The following is a 19,356-nucleotide window of genomic DNA, read 5'->3' on the forward strand; positions in this document are numbered from 1 at the left end:
GTTTTGATTACAGACTGGCTTGTAGGTAAAAAGGTCATGCATTCGCACGTTTTCTTTTTGAAATCAAAGTTGTCAATTTAAAAGACAACTTTAACTATTTGAATAGCTTTTAAACTTTTTTTTTTTGTCAACAAAGAAATTGATCTCAAAATAAAACTTTTGTATTAAAAATTATACCTTGATTATAAGAGAGTTTTGATTACAAACTAGCTTGTTGACAGTAAATGAATATAAAGGAAGAGATTTTTGAAATGAGAGAATAAAAAAACTAAGAAGAGAATTTTGGAGAACACTTTCTACTCTTGGTCGCTGGCTCTTATGTCTCTGCCTTGTGATGAACTATAAGCCTCTATTTATAGGAAAAAATGTTAGACTTAAAATCGGTTGAAATCCGTGTGCTTGAAAATTTTGAAATCCATCATAAAGTGATGGGACAGTTGGAACTCTGATTGAACCAATTTCTCCAAACAGAGGGAGACAATGTCTTTAGGTAGGAAATCAAATTTTCTTTTCCCATGTTGATTTTTACTATTACTCACTATTTGAATAGTACTTGATATAATGATTTTTTTTTTTTTTGAATAGGAGTGGTTGAGCCTTTGTATAATAATTAGGGAAAGTTAGGTTTTAGGGCGGTGATGTGAAAAGTATATGACTTTGATAACCTAAGTATATAAAATATGAGATACAATTATTAATAGATAAAATAATATCCAAAACATGCACTATCTCCTGTTTATTTTTCTTCTTCCCATATTGCCCCTAAATTTCTCCATGTCATCAGAAAATTCTCTCCATGTCAGCAGAACAATTTCAAACTAGGAACTTTTTCTCAAAACTGAAACACAAATAAACCCGACTGAAAACCAAAAGTAGGAATCTCTCAATTTTCACTTGCGTAATTTCCTCATGAAAATGTCTTCCATCGGAACTTCAAAGGGAATCCTGGAAGTCGGAAAGTTCGCTCTCTATGTCTCAATCCCGATTGGCCTGATGTATACTTTGGCAAACAATTCCGAGAATATGAAGAAGCTCATCCAGAAGGTATTCTCTTTCCTCAGTCGGTGCTATGAAATTGGTGTGTTCTGGTTATTGAATCCGTGATTACATGACACCTAGGGATTTTTTGAAGTAAAAAAGAATAAAATGCTTAAGAAAATGGGCCATTCTGGAGCATTTTCTTTTTCTTTCATCCGAATGGTCCTTAGTTTGTGGAGAATATTCTCGGTAGGGATGAACTAGTTTTTCTTTAGAAGATTGAATCGAGATTTATTACGTTTTTGTGGTTTGGAAAATCCTTATTAATTGGCTGATAGAGTAATTTTGGGGATCCATCATCGATGTCAGACATTTTTTGAATTGGGAACTATTCCGATTCTTACACGTCTACAAAGTAACCCTAACCTGAAATCGTGTTTAGATTTAACATGTTCAGACTATACATTTCTTGGATACGTGTCCAATGTTCCTCAGAAGTCTCCTTACTTATACAGGGGTCGGATATCTTTTATTTACTAGCTTATACGAATTTATGAAGGAAACAATGGTAAGTTAGTATAATTTCTTAGGAATCTGATCAAATAGAATCTGTCTATCCATCTTTGCTAAAAGGATTCTCGAGGCTCTCAGAGAATTAACGGTAAACAGTAAGGATAGGGAGAATAAGGAGATAAAGAGCAGAAGTAAGACAAGGTAGCTCCAAAATATTGGGGTTGTGACAATGTTGCTCTAGGCAAAGCATGACTATGAACGCAGGCTCGGCATGGGTTTCCCCCAAACACTTGGATTTTGCCTCTGGTTTCACAGGCTTTTGAAGTATGGCTAGATATTAGACCAGTGATAGCCCCAAACACTAGGATTTTGCCTTTGGTTTCACGGGCTTTTAAGATACAAGAAGGGACTAGGATTGTATATAATATTTTGAGCTGTTTTTAAGGTTTATGACACATTTTACATTCTAGTTTTCATCTAGATTAACTTTCTTAAAAAAAAAAAATTAAAAATAAGATTTGGTTGAATATGGTCACCAAGTCCAAAGCCTAAGTTTTTCATAGGTCAAGTGCATGTAAGTTTCCTCATCTAAAATGCACATGGAACTGTTACAAAGTCTAGTATCTTATAAAAAAGGTCTTCAACTTTTGGTCTTCTATGATCGCCCAAATTCTTGACTTATTTTTCCTTTAAGTTTCACCTAATGATTTTGCAATCTGCCACACTTAGGAAATTTGATCAAGTACCCAACATTTGTTTTGTTATCATCAAAATGTAGTTTTAGGAAATCTGTAACAAATGCAAAAGGGATGAAGATATCGGACCATATTATAATTTTTTTTTACTTTTCATTCGTGTTTCTCTTTTTTGTCAAGTCACTTACCCACACAATAAGGGGGCTTTGAAATCTAAATTTTCTGCTTGTAACATGTGTCTCCCTTTAGTATTCCAAATTATTGACCCTGTATATGTGAATCCTTCTTAGAAGTTTTAAATATATTTTAAGAAACTCATTCATGCATTGTCCTTATTAGTTTTTGTTGTGTTTCCTTAGGGTCTTTCTTCTGGTTAAGAATTAGAACCATGTTGTGTATACTCCTATTTTCAAGGTAGAGTCTCCAATTGAGTCGATTATTCTGCATGTGGCAATACAAAATATGGATGAATACGGATCTTAAGAAATTGTTAGTAATACAGTTGGAGCATTTATGACGCATTTTTTTTATCTCTTGATTGGATTTGAAATTCAATACAACACCCTAAATGGTTGTTTACTAGTGATCTTATGTTTCTCTTTTGTACTTTCCCAATGAGATGTTTTGCAACAATAAATGGCTGCTTAGGTGTTAAGGAATGTTTTAAGGTAGTACCTAGGGTACCTTAAGGTAGTACCTAAGGGCCATTAAGGTAGTACCTAAGGGCTCTTAAGGTAGTACCTAAAGTACAGTCACAAAAAAACAATTGGTGGACCACTTGTTCACACATGAGAACCACATAATGGCATGGTATAAGGGTCACTAAGCAAGGCCCGAGGCTTAGGAGAGGTTGAGTTAAGGTTTAGCTAAGGTAGTACCTAGGGTCCCTTAAGGTAGTACCTAAGGGCCATTAAGGTAGTACCTAAGGGCTCTTAAGGTAGTACCTAAGGTATAGTCCCAAAAAACCATTAGTGGACCACTTGTTCACACATGAGAACCACATAATGACGTGGTATGAGGGTCACTAAGCAAGGCCCGAGGATTGGGAGAGGTTGAGTTAAGGTTTAGCTAAGGTAGTACCTAGGGTCCCTTAAGGTAGTACCTAAAGGCCATTAAGGTAGTACCTAAGGGCTCTTAAGGTAGTACCTAAGGTATAGTCCCAAAAAACCATTGGTGGACCACTTGTTCACACATGAGAACCACATAATGGCATTTTATGAGGGTCACTAAGCAAGGCCCGAGACTTGGGAGAGGTTGAGTGAAGGTTTAGCTAAGGTAGTACCTAGGGTCCCTTAAGGTAGTACCTAAAGGCCATTAAGGTAGTACCTAAAGGCTCTTAAGGTAGTACCTAAGGTACAGTCCCAAAAAATCATTGGTGGACCACTTGTTCACACATGAGAACCACATAATGGCATGGTATGAGGGTCACTAAGCAAGGCTCGAGGCTTGGGAGAGGTTGAGTGAAGGTTTAGCTAAGGTAGTACCTAGGGTCCCTTAAGGTAGTACCTAAGGGCTCTTAAGGTAGTACCTAAGGTACAGTCCCAAAAAACCATAGGTGGACCACTTGTTCACACATGAGAACCACATAATGACGTGGTATGAGGGTCACTAAGCAAGGCCCGGGGCTTGGGAGAGGTTGAGTTAAGGTTTAGCTAAGGTAGTACCTAGGGTCCTTTAAGGTAGTACCTAAGGTACAGTCCCAAAAAACCATTGGTGGACCACTTGTTCACACATGATAACCACATAATGGCATGGTATGAGGGTCACTAAGCAAGGCCCGAGGCTTGGGAGAGGTTGAGTGAAGGTTTAGCTAAGGTAGTACTTAGGGTCCCTTAAGGTAGTACCTAAAGGCTCTTAAGGTAGTACCTAAGGTACAATCCCAAAAAATCATTGGTGGACCACTTGTTCACACATGAGAACCACATAATGGCATGGTATGAGGGTGGCATGGTATGAGGGTCACTAAGCAAGACTCGAGGCTTGGGAGAGGTTGAGTGAAGGTTTAGTTAAGGTAGTACCTAGGGTCCCTTAAGGTAGTACCTAAGGTACAGTCCCAAAAAACCATTGGTGGACCACTTGTTCACACATGAGAACCACATAATGGCATGATATGAGGGTCACTAAGCAAGGCCCGAGGCTTGGGAGAGGTTGAGTGAAGGTTTAGCTAAGGTAGTACCTAAGGTCCCTTAAGGTAGTACCTAAAGGCCATTAAGGTAGTACCTAAGGTACAATCCCAAAAAATTATTGGTGGACCACTTGTTCACACATGAGAACCACATAATGGCATGGTATGAGGGTCACTAAGCAAGGCTCAAGGCTTGGGAGAGGTTGAATGAAGGTTTAGCTAAGGTAGTACCTAGGGTCCCTTAAGGTAGTACCTAAGGGCCATTAAGGTAGTACCTAAGGGCTCTTAAGGTAGTACCTAAGATACAGTCCCAAAAAGCCATAGGTGAACCACTTGTTCACACATGAGAACCACATAATGACGTGGTATGAGGGTCACTAAGCAAGGCCCGGGGCTTGGGAGAGGTTGAGTTAAGGTTTAGCTAAGGTAGTACCTAAGGTACAGTCCCAAAAAACCATTGGTGGACCACTTGTTCACACATGAGAACCACATAATGGCATGGTATGAGGGTCACTAAGCAAGGCTCAAGGCTTGGGAGAGGTTGAGTGAAGGTTTAGCTATGGTAGTACCTAGGGTCCCTTAAGGTAGTACCTAAGGTACAGTCCCAAAAAACCATTGGTGGACCATTTGTTCACACATGAGAACCACATAATGGCATGGTATGAGGGTCACTAAGCAAGGCCCGAGGCTTGGGAGAGGTTGAGTGAAGGTTTAGCTAAGGTAGTACCTAGGGTCCCTTAAGGTAGTACCTAAAGGCCATTAAGGTAGTACCTAAGGTACAATCCCAAAAAATCATTGGTGGACCACTTGTTCACACATGAGAACCACATAATGGCATGGTATGAGGGTCACTAAGCAAGGCTCGAGGCTTGGGAGAGGTTGAATGAAGGTTTAGCTAAGGTAGTACCTAGGGTCCCTTAAGGTAGTACCTAAGGTACAGTCCCAAAAAACCATAGGTGGACCACTTGTTCACACATGAGAACCACATAATGACGTGGTATGAGGGTCACTAAGCAAGGCCCGGGGCTTGGGAGAGGTTGAGTTAAGGTTTAGCTAAGGTAGTACCTAGGGTCCCTTAAGGTAGTACCTAAGGTATAGTCCCAAAAAACCATTGGTGGACCACTTGTTCACACATGAGAACCACATAATGGCATGGTATGAGGGTCACTAAGCAAGGCCCGAGGCTTGGGAGAGGTTGAGTGAAGGTTTAGCTAAGGTAGTACCTAGGGTCCCTGAAGGTAGTACCTAATGGCTCTTAAGGTAGTACCTAAGGTACAATCCCAAAAAATCATTGGTGGACCACTTGTTCACACATGAGAACCACATAATGGCATAGTATGAGGGTCACTAAGCAAGGCTCGAGGCTTGGGAGAGGTTGAATGAAGGTTTAGCTAAGGTAGTACCTAGGGTCCCTTAAGGTAGTACCTAAGGGCTCTTAAGGTAGTACCTAAGGTACAGTCCCAAAAAACCATAGGTGGATCATTTGTTCACACATGAGAACCACATAATGACGTGGTATGAGGGTCACTAAGCAAGGCCCGGGGCTTGGGAGAGGTTGAGTTAAGGTTTAGCTAAGATAGTACCTAAGGTTCCTTAAGGTAGTAGCTAAAGGTCATTAAGGCAGTACCTGATCGCTCAGATTTTGTCGTTTATTGGATCAAAACAAAATTTATAACCTAATTCACTATTCTATAGCAATTTGTACCCGATCAAAAAGTGGTTTTAGTACAAACTACCGTAGTATAGTGGTATTTAGGTATCGTCCACAAGGATGGATTATTCTCGGTAATTAAGGCTTGAACGAGATGATAAGAAATGATGGTGATCAAGTGAATTTTACTTGAAATTGCATGATAAAATCTCAAGATAGCAATGTACTCAAATTGAATTGAAAATGAAGTGTAAAAGAGAAGAAAATTTATAAGATGTGAGATTCTCGGAGTTAGGATTTTCTAAAGAGCAATTTCCATGGTGAATAGGTGTTGAGATCTAATTTTCATCAAGTTAGATTGAAAACCTTAATTTTCATCTAAACCGATTTTTTATTTAGCTTTAGATCTAGATCTAATTTCTCTTAAAATTAGGTAATCTAATCCAAGAGATCAATTTGACTCATAAATTCAATTCATCTTAAACTATCTTCCAATGATTCACACAATGCAACTATTCAATGTCATCAAATCTAGCATTAAGAATTTGATGAATCTACCTAGCTTGCATTGTAGCAATCATTTAAGACAATTTGAAGAGAAAAATCCCCAAATTTCAATTAATCAATCAATTGGATCTAATTACCTTTACAATTCAGGCTCAATTCTCTAATTCACCATAGATCTTGCCTTTAGATCCTCCCTCCTCCGAGAAAAACGAGATTTAGCCACTCATGCTTGGAGATTTGATCTCACAAGACATGTTTGGCTACCGAGAAAATAAGAGAAACTGAAGGAAAATGGAGAATTATATAGAGAGAAGAAGAATGAAAAGTACTACAATTAGAAAAAGTATCAAAAGTCTTTAAATGAGTTAATCCCGTTTCTATTTATAGGCCAAGGTAAAAAGGACACTTGGCAACATTTTAGAGGTCTTCTAGATGCTTCTTCATCAAGGAATCTGGAGAGAATGCATTTTCGCACGAGCCCTAGCAATCTCGCATGATGGTGCGAAGTGGATAATCCAACAGCTTCAATTTCATTCTTCTGGAGCGTTTCGCATGACTGTGCGAAAATTTCGCATGGTCATGCAAAATCACTTCCTCAAAATTTCCTTTTATGCTGCAGCCACCTCCTTTCTGTCTCATTTCGCATGACTGTGCGAAAATTTCGCATGGTCATGCGAAACCGAAAATCATGCTATTCCGGCTCCTCTTTACAATTTCTCTCATTTCTTCATGTTTAATCCATCTCCACCACCTTCAATTAAGCTTCAAAGTTTGGTTCAAGTGCATTTTCTCTTCCTCATGACCACATTATGTACCCTCCTCCATTCATTTTCCATTTGTCACTCCATGCTTCAAAAATCACCTTAAAATATCTCCAAAACTCAACAAAAAACCATTAGTATCACTTGCAAGGGTAGTAATGTATTACTTGGGCAAATTAGGCATAATTACTACTCAAAAGGTGTAAAACACATGAAAGTTAGTATCTAAAATATGTGGTTTTTGAGTAGTAATCATTCCCCCCAACCAACACATTGCTAGTCCCTTAGCAATGGTATAACAAAAAGAAAGAGAAAATTACTCAAAAAGAAAATCTTAAACTCATTTGGAAAATGTGTTTGAAAATCCCATAGCACAAATGGTCAAAAATAAAACACATCTCACCATCCATAGGTGTCATCAAAATCTCAGGCTCATTTACTATCTCTAATAGAAAAGACATCATGCAAATCAAAGTGTCAAAGATATATCCATTTTCAACTCCCCAAAATGATATTTCCAAACAAGTCTTGAGTGAAATTAAACTAGCCCCCTAATATATTATTCAAAACTATTCCTCCCCCTAACCATGCCTAATTTATCTTAAGCAACAAAAACCACTCCCTCATAGGTCAAGAACGCACCTATCTTTATTTATTTATTTATTTATTTATTATTTTTTTTTCTCAAAGGTCTAATTGTAGGAATGCAATGCTAAAGGTATCTCCAAGTATACGGTCCATGTAGCGGGGATTCATCGATGACTCCCAACCATAAGGCATAGGGCACCAAGTTTATAGGACTGAATCAGCCACTAACTCCTCAGACTTCACCCCGGACTCCACAATTTAGGATCCAATACCTTAACACCTACAATCGAGCTCATACTCCACCTATTCACCCATGTAGCGAGCATTGAGGTCGGTGGCTCCCAACCATAATGGCTTAGGGCACCAGGTTTTAAAGACCTTTGGACCATATACCCCTCGGACCTTGCTCAGGTTTCAAGGAAAGCATAACTCAACCTTTTTATTCAATCAATTTTTTTTTTTTTTTTTTTTGAAGGAATTGGGCACATTGGCCTCTTCTTAAGGTGTCTCAACTCAATTTAAAAGTGATTCAACTTGCTAAGACAATTGGGTCCAAGTCTTAGGGTTAGATTAGTCTTTCATCTTATATCAGGGGTCTAGAGTGCACAGTGTGTGTCAAGACTCAATTAGAAAAAAAAACTTGGGAAGATGAAAACTTCAAAGTCAAATCAACTCAATCAACATAACAAGTTTTCTAAGATCAAGCAAATGAGCTGATATTCCAAATCAACTTCTTTCAAGCTAGGTATGCTTATTTATCAATCATAAGTGCTATAATCTTCTCAAAAACAAAATTACTAAAAAAAAAATCTAGCTCATACACAAGCAAAAAAAATCTAGCAACCAAAAGAATCAACATGCTAGCAAAAGTCCTTCCTTTCCTATCCTCCCCCCAACCAAACTAAACATTGTCCTCAATGTTTACCAAAAAAATGTAAAGCAAGGAAGGGAAAAGTACCTGCAAAGCATTGTTTTCCAGCTTCTATAACTGTGACAAAACAATATAGAAGTATAAGTGTGCTAGGAAAGGAAGAAAAATAAAAAATGAACACTAAAAAAAATGAAGTCAAGGAGAAAAATAAGGACACTCCCTATCCTCAAGCATGAGATGGATGGGAGGGGGTGATCTCGGAAGATGTCAAAATGGTGGTGGGTACTGTGGACTCCCTTGTTGTAGAATTTGTCTCTTGTGTAGGTGGGACGGACAGAGGAGGAGCATCATGAACACTAGCTGGCTTCTCAGAAGAAGAATTCCATTGCTGGACAGCCATGGTAAGTTCATCAACTCTTTGGACAAGTTGCCGCTGAGTGAGCTGGATGTTTGCTTGATTTTCTTGAATCATATCCAAGCGAGCTAAGAGTTGATTAAATGCTTCAGCTGATATATGGACATAGCCATCAAAAGCTGATGGACCTATGTTTGGGGTAGAGGAAAGACTAGCCAAAATATGTGCAGCTGTATCCGGATTTGGGAGAGTAGAAGTAGCTCCTTGTGTGGTGGCAGCTGGTGGTCTTGGGGGTGTATCTTCTCCATCACCAAAATCTTCAAGGATCAAATTCGGAAAAGGCACATAATGATGTTCATTGTCAGTGGTCAATGAGGCACTTGTGAGAGTGGACTCGGTTTTGGTCACACTACCTTGCCATCTGGAAACGGTATAGACTTCCCTACAATGATGTTTCTTTTCTTTATCAGGTTCAGTAGGGAAGCCATAGTACTCCAATATGGTGCCCAACATGCGCGGGAAGAATAATGGATATTTCTTGGCTCTTTGCAATTGCTTTAGATGTACCTTATCTTCAAAGTAAAACAGGGCAGCCATGAATAAATCAGCAGGTGTCCACCATTGTCCACTAATAATTCTGAATAATGCCTCTAGAATTTGTTCTCGCCTTTGCATTGCATGTTGGCAAGGATAGACATTGGAGCGTAGGACATGATCCAAGAACCAAAATTTTGAGTCTATTTCTCTCCTCAGCACTGCATGTGTGTTGATGGATTGATTTTGAGAGACAATCCGGACCATCTCAGCAGCCTCACTTCGAGTAATAGGTTGAAACTCAGCTGGATTTGGAGGTGTGAAAGGAATATCCAAAGCTCTTGCTACCATTTCAGAATTCAGCATACCTTGTCTCCCATCAATTTTGAAATAAATCACTGAAGGTGGATATACTCCTCTGCTGGTCATGGTGCGGTAAAATTCCCGAATTATGCGAGGATAGAAGAATGGTCTAGGCACCATGAATGGCTCCAAAAAATATCAACAACAAAGCTCCGTGGAGAATTTAGTAAGAGATGATGCAGCAAAAGCCTTGAAATCATAGTAACATTCTTCATGAAATTTTCTACCTGAGCAGTCCTCCCTTGCACCAGTGGCTAACCTCTTCTTCAGTGCTTTCGTGAATTGGAACTGAGGTGGTCGGCTTGGTGGAGGTGCAGATTTTGTAACCGGAGTAGGAGCAGGGGCTTTAGCAACAGTAGACTGAACCACAGCATGTTGCTCTGAAGGAGTAGCAGGGGATGCCGTAAAATTCGAAAGAGTTCGAGCTCTGACGCTTCGTGTTCTCTTCACCGGTAATTTTCCAGGAATAGCAACCATCTTTGATTTTCCTTTATCCATTGAAGATCTTGCGGCATTCCTCTGATTTCGATGTCCAGAAATGGGAGGTTCAGAGAGGGAAAATCCCGGAGGTGATTCGGGATCAGTGTCTTCGTCATTTCCGTCATTCATCACCACAAATTCTTTCTCAATGTCTGATGATTTTCGTTTTTTATTTCCCATCTGAAACGCTTGAAATGTCGAGAGTGTTCAAGTAAATCTCCGAAAATCAAGAACTGAAAGTAATCAGATTCCTGATGTTTGATCGTGGTTTAGGGCAAGGGAGATATGTGAAAGAGAGAGTGGGTGAAATGGAAAAAAAATCGATGGTATTCCTCCTCAGTTTTGCATGACTAACGAAGATGAAGAGTTTTCGCATGAGGCTCATTTTCAGTTAACGGTGCGAAATAAAACAGGGCTTATTTTGGGGACAATTTTGTCTTTTTTTTTTTTTTTTTTTTTTTGAAAGAAATTTTGGCACGGATATGCAAAATTTTCGCATAAGTATGCAAAGTGGACCAGAGGGTTAATTTTGTAGTGCTTAAGCTAGATCTCGCATGGTCATGCGAAATGGTCCAGAGAGTTAAAAAAATTTTGCACCACCCTTATCAGTTTCGCACAGTCATGCGAACTGGTACAGAGACTCGTTTTGCACATTTCCAAAGCTATGAAAACTCCCCTGTTTTAGCATGAAGACCCCCCTGTTTTGGCATGAAGACTCCCCTGTTTTGGCATGAACATGCACACTAGTGTTGGGCCATTAAAACTCCTTCTCCCTTTGCCTTATGCATTCCATCCATCCGGAAAATCCTTCAAAACACAACTGATATGATTAAAAAGGGATCATTCATAATGACTAAAAAAAATATAACAACACACAAGCAAAACAAAACAAAAAAAATCAAAGAAAAAGAATTGCAAGATCATTGGGCTAGTTAGTCTTCTAGAAGACTAAGCCCACCAAACCTGGAATGCTCATTTTATGGAAGGGTCAAGAAGGTACAGCTCCTCCTTCTCTTGCACCATAGGTTCCATATATGGTTTAAGCCGATGTCCATTAACTTTGAAGATACATCCATTCTTTGGATTAGTAATTTCGACTACCCCATTTGAATACGCTTTATGAACCAAGTATGGGCCATTCCATCGAGATTTGAGCTTTCCCGGAAAGATGTGCAATTTTGAATCATATAGGAGCACCTTTTGTCCCTCTTGAAACTCTTTTCTAAGGACAATTTGATCATGCCATCTTTTGAGTTTGTCCTTAGAAATTTTTGAATTCATGTAGGCTTCGTTCCTCATTTCTTCTAACTCATTCAAATCTAGGAATCTCTTCAACCCAGCTCTTTGCATATCAAAATTCAATTTCTTTATGGCCCACCATGCTTTATACTCCATTTCCACTGGTAGATGACATGCCTTACCAAAAACCAACCTATATGGTGACATTCCAAGAATTGTTTTGTAGGCAGTTCGGTAAGCCTAAAGTGCATCATGAAGTCTTAGTGCCCAATCCTTGCGGTTTGCATTCACCACTTTCATCAAGATGTTCTTGATCTCACGGTTAGCTAACTCCACTTGTCCGCTTGTTTGTGGATGGTAAGGTGTGGCTACTTTGTGTTTCACTCCATATTTAGTGAGAAGGTTACTGAATATCTTGTTGCAAAAGTGAGTACCTCCATCACTAATAATGGCCTTTGGCACCCCAAACCTTGTGAATATATTTTCCTTGAGAAATTTAACAACCACTTTGTGATCATTATGCTTACAAGCTATTGCTTCCACCCATTTTGACACATAGTCAACTCCTACCAGAATATAGGAGTATCCAAAAGAGAGTGGAAACGGTCCCATGAAATCAATCTCCCATTAGGCCATTAAGGTAGTACCTAAGGGCTCTTAAGGTAGTACCTAAGGTACAGTCCCAAAAAGCCATAGGTGAACCACTTGTTCACACATGAGAACCACATAATGACGTGGTATGAGGGTCACTAAGCAAGGCCCGGGGCTTGGGAGAGGTTGAGTTAAGGTTTAGCTAAGGTAGTACCTAGGGTTCCTTAAGGTAGTACCTAAGGTACAGTCCCAAAAAACCATTGGTGGACCACTTGTTCACACATGAGAACCACATAATGGCATGGTATGAGGGTCACTAAGCAAGGCTCAAGGCTTGGGAGAGGTTGAGTGAAGGTTTAGCTATGGTAGTACCTAGGGTCCCTTAAGGTAGTACCTAAGGTACAGTCCCAAAAAACCATTGGTGGACCACTTGTTCACACATGAGAACCACATAATGGCATGGTATGAGGGTCACTAAGCAAGGCCCGAGGCTTGGGAGAGGTTGAGTGAAGGTTTAGCTAAGGTAGTACCTAGGGTCCCTTAAGGTAGTACCTAAAGGCCATTAAGGTAGTACTTAAAGGCTCTTAAGGTAGTACCTAAGGTACAATCCCAAAAAATCATTGGTGGACCACTTGTTCACACATGAGAACCACATAATGGCATGGTATGAGGGTCACTAAGCAAGGCTCGAGGCTTGGGAGAGGTTGAATGAAGGTTTAGCTAAGGTAGTACCTAGGGTCCCTTAAGGTAGTACCTAAGGTACAGTCCCAAAAAACCATAGGTGGACCACTTGTTCACACATGAGAACCACATAATGACGTGGTATGAGGGTCACTAAGCAAGGCCCGGGGCTTGGGAGAGGTTGAGTTAAGGTTTAGCTAAGGTAGTACCTATGGTCCCTTAAAGTAGTACCTAAGGTATAGTCCCAAAAAACCATTGGTGGACCACTTGTTCACACATGAGAACCACATAATGGCATGGTATGAGGGTCACTAAGCAAGGCCCGAGGCTTGGGAGAGGTTGAGTGAAGGTTTAGCTAAGGTAGTACCTAGGGTCCCTTAAGGTAGTACCTAAAGGCTCTTAAGGTAGTACCTAAGGTACAATCCCAAAAAATCATTGGTGGACCACTTGTTCACACATGAGAACCACATAATGGCATAGTATGAGGGTCACTAAGCAAGGCTCGAGGCTTGGGAGAGGTTGAATGAAGGTTTAGCTAAGGTAGTACCTAGGGTCCCTTAAGGTAGTACCTAAGGGCTCTTAAGGTAGTACCTAAGGTACAGTCCCAAAAAACCATAGGTGGACCATTTGTTCACACATGAGAACCACATAATGACGTGGTATGAGGGTCACTAAGCAAGGCCCGGGGCTTGGGAGAGGTTGAGTTAAGGTTTAGCTAAGATAGTACCTAAGGTTCCTTAAGGTAGTACCTAAAGGCCATTAAGGCAGTACCTAAATGCTCTTAAGGTAGTACCTAAGGTACAGTCCCAAAAAATCATTGGTGGACCACTTGTTCACACATGAGAACCACATAATGGCATGGTATGAGGGTCACTAATGTTGAGATATTTTTCTATTAAAGGATTTTGTTTGATCAAGTTTTGTCATATTGGGAAGGGCATATTGGGTATAAAAGGCCTATTCAACACAAAGTACATAAAGATCTAATAATTTTTCAGATTAACATACGTTTCTTGAAATTGAAAAAATTGGAGTTTAAAATCTCTATTATTTTGGGATCAGCCGCTGGAAACATAACTTTCCCAAAAAAAAAAAAAAAAAACTATATCCTACCCGACACCCTACCAGAACATAACACAAACAAAACAAAAACTGTTTACTTGCTTCATCTCCATGGACACTGAACCTTGAAACTAAACCCTAATCTTCCTTGTTTTCCTCTCATTTTGGAAAACCGAAAAACCCTAACCTTTTTTATCTTCCTCTCATCTACGAAAACCAAAAAACCCTAACATTTTCCTCTCATTTCAAAACCTCTCTGCGTCATTTTCCTCAGATTCCGAAAACCCAAAAAGCCCTAACCTATTGCTCTCATTAGGAAAAATGAAAATCCAGTGCTGGCGACGACTCCTACCTCACCCTCTGAAAACCCAAAACCTAAGGTAAGCACTCTTTCTCTTTCTCTTGGGTTCTCTGTTTCTTTAGAAAATAATAATCAAAATTTTCTTAAATTAAAGGATTTTTTTCCTATTTTGTGGTTTTTTTTTTTCCATTACTAAAGTTGAGATATTTTTCTATTAAAGGATTTTGTTTGATCAAGTTTTGTCATATTGCGTAGTTTGGAAAAGATAGTATGATCTACATTGAGTGTAACAGTTGTTTTGGAGGGTTTAGGGTTGGTTGGTGGTCTTCTACTATTTTAGGGTTCAGTATCGACAATTTCAATGGACAACATAGCAGACTGTCAATTATATTCCTTCAAGAGATTTTTTAACTGCTTATTGTTATACTTGTATGATTTTTGCATGAGTATAACATAGCAGGCAGTTGAGTTTTATTCTTAATTGATTGTTAGAATTTTGTTGTTTTGTTAATCATATCACTAGCTTGTTCAAACTATAAATCCATATGGGTTGTGATTATTATTTAGATGAAAATTTGTACTGGTTTTTATTGTTTATTATTAGGTATATGATGATTTTATTATTGACTATTGTTGGCACACCCGCATGAAAGATAAATCATAGTCCTTGTACTTACACAGTGTTAGCTTTAATAGAAAAGATTGTTTGCCTTTGTGCTTGTAAATTGTTCTGTTAGGTTCTTCATCTATGGCAGATGGGTTCTGTAGTTTATCTCTCTGGTATAATTATCGTGTTATTAGCACTTGTTGTAAATGAAAAATTCAGTTCCTTTTGAGATTTTGAACTATCGATTCCTAATTTATATGCTACATTTTGTATTCTTGGGTTGGTTATGCAATAGTTTTGGTGATTGGTCCGATTCTTTCAATATCTTTTAGCAGGCTTTGTATATTGGATTATATCATTATGTCATTGGATTATATCATTTTTCTAATTTATAGACATCTTGATTGGTGATTGTTTAGGTGAGTTGTTTTGTTGATTTTATGGTCTTAATGTTAAGGTAATGATTTGCCTTGGTTACTCACATTCTTAGTTGCTTCCATCAGATGATGAATTCTTGTTAATCTTTTTTTAACACAGGATTGTCAACCTCTTTTGGGAAGTCCGAGAGCAAGACAAGAGTTGACAAGATCGGGTCTTAATCTAAGGCCTCTTCAACAGGGGGAGACCTCGAAACCCTTGAGTGGGTTGACGAAGTCTGACCAGTTTGTGAAGATTGATCAAACTGTTAGTAGACCTGTGTTGCTTGATACGCAAGGTTCACAACTGATTAGTTTATGCGTTTTCCTTTAATGATTCGTATTTTTATAATTTGTCACACACTATATGAAATTCAAAACCATATATAATGAAATTTACTCTACCTTGCTATGTGCACATTTTTACTATATCTAATTTTTTCCACAATAGGCCAATTTCATATATGATCATTTAACAGATTTCAAGCAATACAGTTATAGCTATTGCTAGTGAGGTGGGACTCTCCTTCTCTGGGGTTCCTCGCTCAATTAATCATGCCACAGACTAGTTACGCAAGCAATGAGTGAAGTGATTAGATTTTTTTGTTGGTGAATTGTTATTCTTCCAGTGTGTATAGAGTGGTTCTAACATGTGTACATTGTTTTTCTGCTTTGTAATCAGCAATTGTACATTTTGGAAGGATTGCTTATCCTTCTCTGTATTTACCATTCAATGCAAGGAATATGTTTATTTTTTATTAAAATAGTTATTTTCATTTCTGGTCATGATTCAATTAGAGGCTATGAATTTGTATTCAGATCTGATGCAAATCAAAATAGAATTATTAAATTTATTTGTTGTTTCTGAGTGCTCCCTGTACCTTTTGATGGTCATCCTGATTGCTTATTCTAAATTTAGTTACTCCAATGGAGTAGACTACTCTTTGTCAAATAGAACATCTAGGTTACTAGAGAGTTCAGGGGCCTCTGTCTGGGCTCTGGTGCAATGGTAAACATCTCAGGCTAATAGACCTCTGCAGGTTCAAATCTGGAGGACAGCCTCTTCATTCATGACTGTGAAAGGTGAAGATGCCATCCAACTCTCCACTCTCAAAAACCTAGTTTGTCAGGATTCAATCTGAAGAATGGCCTTTGGTTCATTAGAAGAATGTAACCCAGATAAGGTGCTAGTTGCATAAGCAAAAGAGGTAGGGAATCATAAATGGACATCAAGCTCTAGGAAAACAAGTGAATGACTTTCAAAGCAGATAATGATGGGTTTATTACTCTATTAATATAGCTTTGATCTATTACATATAGACTAATGCTAACTTAGTTGTGGCACAATGATCTAAAGCATTAAGTGCAGGGATGAGCATGGTGTGAGTGTTGTTGGTGAAAGAAATTCTTAAACAATATGACTGAACACGATTTAGGCAGTCATACTTTCTTTTGTAGCATATCTTTTTTTTTTTCACTGTGATCAAGTAATCTTATTTGCCTTCTTGTTTGGGCTGCAAACACCCATGCACACAACATTTTCCTCCTGTTAAGCATGTAGTCATACTTGATCCAATTTTTTGATGCTATTGTTTTTTGTTGTGGAGTTGGGTTACTTGGTTGGATCTCTCTATCCCTTCTCACACACATGCACTAATGGATTTTTCCTTCTTCTTTTTTTGGAGTGCACATCAGGCCTTTTCTGTTGAAAAGAGAATGTAGACAATATATGAGGTTATTGAAGTGAAAAGATTGTTATATATAATAGGTTAAATTTAGTTTGATATTTCATGTTTGATTGGATGATGCACTGTTGGAAGTTTTTTCTTAAATTGAATATCTCCCAAACATCCTATAGTTTTGCACTGAAATTGAGTTTTATTCTTTTTTTTTTCAATTGATTTTCTTTGGTCATCCTATGATCATTGTATCGAACAGGATGGAATGGGCTGATACCAAAGGGTCTTCTTTGAAGGTTGAAACTGTGGTTGCTCCTCTTAAGAAATATTTGACATATCTATTCATAAAAAAAAGCTTTTAAATTTGAAAAGACAACTTTTATTTTGCTTAAACTTACTGGACCCCTGGTTCTTGCTCTAACAGGGTAATATCGGTCAGGGAATTGTTCAAAACTAGGCAATTATATTTTTTTTCTTTTCGGTTATGTTTGGTTCCCGAAAAATACTAAGGAAAGAAAAAAAATGCAAAGGAAAATGATTTTTTTATGTTTGGTTGTCCTATGAAAAATATCAAAGAAAATCAAATATGATTAAAACTAATTAAAAACTTATATATTTTTAAATTATTTAATCTTTATATTGATGAGTTAAAATAAATAAAATGAGTTTGAAGTAACAAAAAAAATAATTTATCAACTTTTAATCTATTTTTTTATTTTCCTTCACTTTTTCTTTCCTTCTGCTTTTTCTTTGTATTTTCTTTCCCTTGCATTTTCCTTCAAATTTTCTGGGAACCAAACATAGCCTTCATATTTTAAATTTTCTGTTTTACTATTTCTTCCCAAATGATTGCTTTAAGTGTCCAAGGTTATAAGATCTAAACCAGAAAAGGAATCTGCAATCTGGGAAAAAATTACAAAGCAAAATCACCCACTTTGATTTCATGGAGAACAAGGTGAAATCAATATAGAATCAAATAGAAGTTTTGAATATTTTATATTTAATTTAAGTGTATTCTTGAATACTCTAGCAAGCTCCATCAATTATTGTTTAACAAGAATGAAAAAGCCCCACAATGATTTTCTCCATCATACCCAGGTTATTGAAATCAAATGCTGAATCATTTGATTAAGTGGTTGTTTTATTGTACTAAAATACATGAACTACAAGTTGCTATGGTATTTTACTTTTCTTAATGCTGATGTGGTGAGGGATTATGTTTTCTTGACCAGCATAGTGGAATCTCTCTAGATGGTATGCAAGCATGAATAATAAGTACAAATTTTTCAGATGGCTTAAGGTGTGATATTAGTTCATTCCTTTTGTAGTTGCTAAAACCTTCATTACCTTGCCTTTTTTTTTTTCTCTTATGCATGTTACTTCTCTTTTGCAGTCCTGAGAAAACTAAGCTCAAGCCATCTCCAAAGAAGAAGAATGAAAGGAAGGGTTGCAGAGAGAGGGATTTCTATTTAGTGGGAGGGTACCTTTTTGTGCATCCAAATTTTTGAGTACCGGATTTCGGTTTTGCCTGGTTTGGCTGTCTTGGGCTGTGAATAAACTGAGGGACACCATTGTCCATATAAGCAAGAACTCTGGCAAGTTAGGTTTGAAAGAAGAGGAAATGATGAAGAGAGTGGACAGAAGTGTGAATGAGATTTTCTTCAGAGCTACAACAGTGATGGCAGTTGCAGTGCTGAGACTTGCATGAGCGTCAAGATTAAGCAAAATGAAATACTAAATATATTGAAAAACCTTTTGAGGGAGAAGTGAGCACAATTGTACATGTATGAGCTAAGCTGAGTGACAATGGAACGGGTTCTACATAATAGTGACGATGACAATGGTGAGAACAATGGCATGTCACTGGCTGATTGACGCTGCAGGGCTAGAGTGCTGTTGGGCCAATCCATCAGGAGACGAAAGCGCAGAGAACCTAATGGAGGTCCAAGACAGAGTAGAATGATATTTAGAAGGACAAGGCCCCTATGGTACTTGGAAATGAAAGGCAGGGGCCGGGGAAAGTTTCAAAGTTCTTTTAGTTTTTAGGGAAAAAATATCATAAAAAAAATTAAAAAAAAAATGGATTTGACAATACTTTCCTCCTCTATCTGATTTTCATGCATTTGATTCTCATTTATGTTGATAAAAATAACTGGGAAAACTGACGTTGGGAAAATGGTGTTCATTTTTCCCTATATGTAATTGCCTAGTTTCATTTTCCATGAAAAACCCTATATGCAAAATTTGCTAAATGTAGACATATAATTTCTTTAGTTCAATTTGATCCTCTTATATGCAGCAGGATGAGAATGTTGAATACATATAATTCGTATGGTTTAATTGTCCATTATGGATTAAC

General features: G+C 38.0%; 1 protein-coding gene and 1 long non-coding RNA gene across 3 annotated transcripts; both read left to right on the top strand.

Annotated features, from left to right (window-relative positions):
- The first annotated feature begins 644 nt into the window (after positions 1-644).
- Positions 645-19,318, top strand: LOC117909586. Of its 2 annotated transcripts, none has more exons than XM_034823646.1 (3): positions 645-1,044; positions 15,440-15,617; positions 18,391-19,318. In XM_034823646.1, the coding sequence occupies exons 1-3, from the start codon at positions 910-912 to the stop codon at positions 18,468-18,470; spliced, it is 393 nt and encodes a 130-aa protein (XP_034679537.1). In that variant the 5' UTR covers positions 645-909; the 3' UTR covers positions 18,471-19,318. The 2 variants fall into 2 exon arrangements, 1 of the variants encoding a protein (XP_034679537.1); XR_004650405.1 differs by lacking the exon at positions 645-1,044 and adding an exon at positions 14,039-14,374.
- LOC117909587 lies at positions 3,332-5,400 on the top strand. The gene is made up of 3 exons (XR_004650406.1): positions 3,332-3,483; positions 3,528-3,843; positions 5,234-5,400. It is a non-coding gene; the product is annotated as an uncharacterized LOC117909587 (long non-coding RNA).
- Positions 19,319-19,356: the final 38 nt, after the last annotated feature.

The sequence above is a fragment of the Vitis riparia genome, chromosome 19 (genome assembly GCF_004353265.1).
Source record: "Vitis riparia cultivar Riparia Gloire de Montpellier isolate 1030 chromosome 19, EGFV_Vit.rip_1.0, whole genome shotgun sequence".
Classification (NCBI taxonomy): Eukaryota; Viridiplantae; Streptophyta; class Magnoliopsida; order Vitales; family Vitaceae; genus Vitis; species Vitis riparia.

What these genes read in the sequence shown, in the direction of transcription:
- LOC117909586 (XM_034823646.1), top strand. Translation starts at nt 910, where the DNA reads ATGAAAATGTCTTCCATCGGAACTTCAAAGGGAATCCTGGAAGTCGGA. An exon ending in TGAAGAAGCTCATCCAGAAG is followed by an intron (nt 1,045 to 15,439) that starts GTATTCTCTTTC and finishes TTTTTAACACAG; the next exon opens with GATTGTCAACCTCTTTTGGG. An exon ending in TGTGTTGCTTGATACGCAAG is followed by an intron (nt 15,618 to 18,390) that starts GTTCACAACTGA and finishes TCTCTTTTGCAG; the next exon opens with TCCTGAGAAAACTAAGCTCA.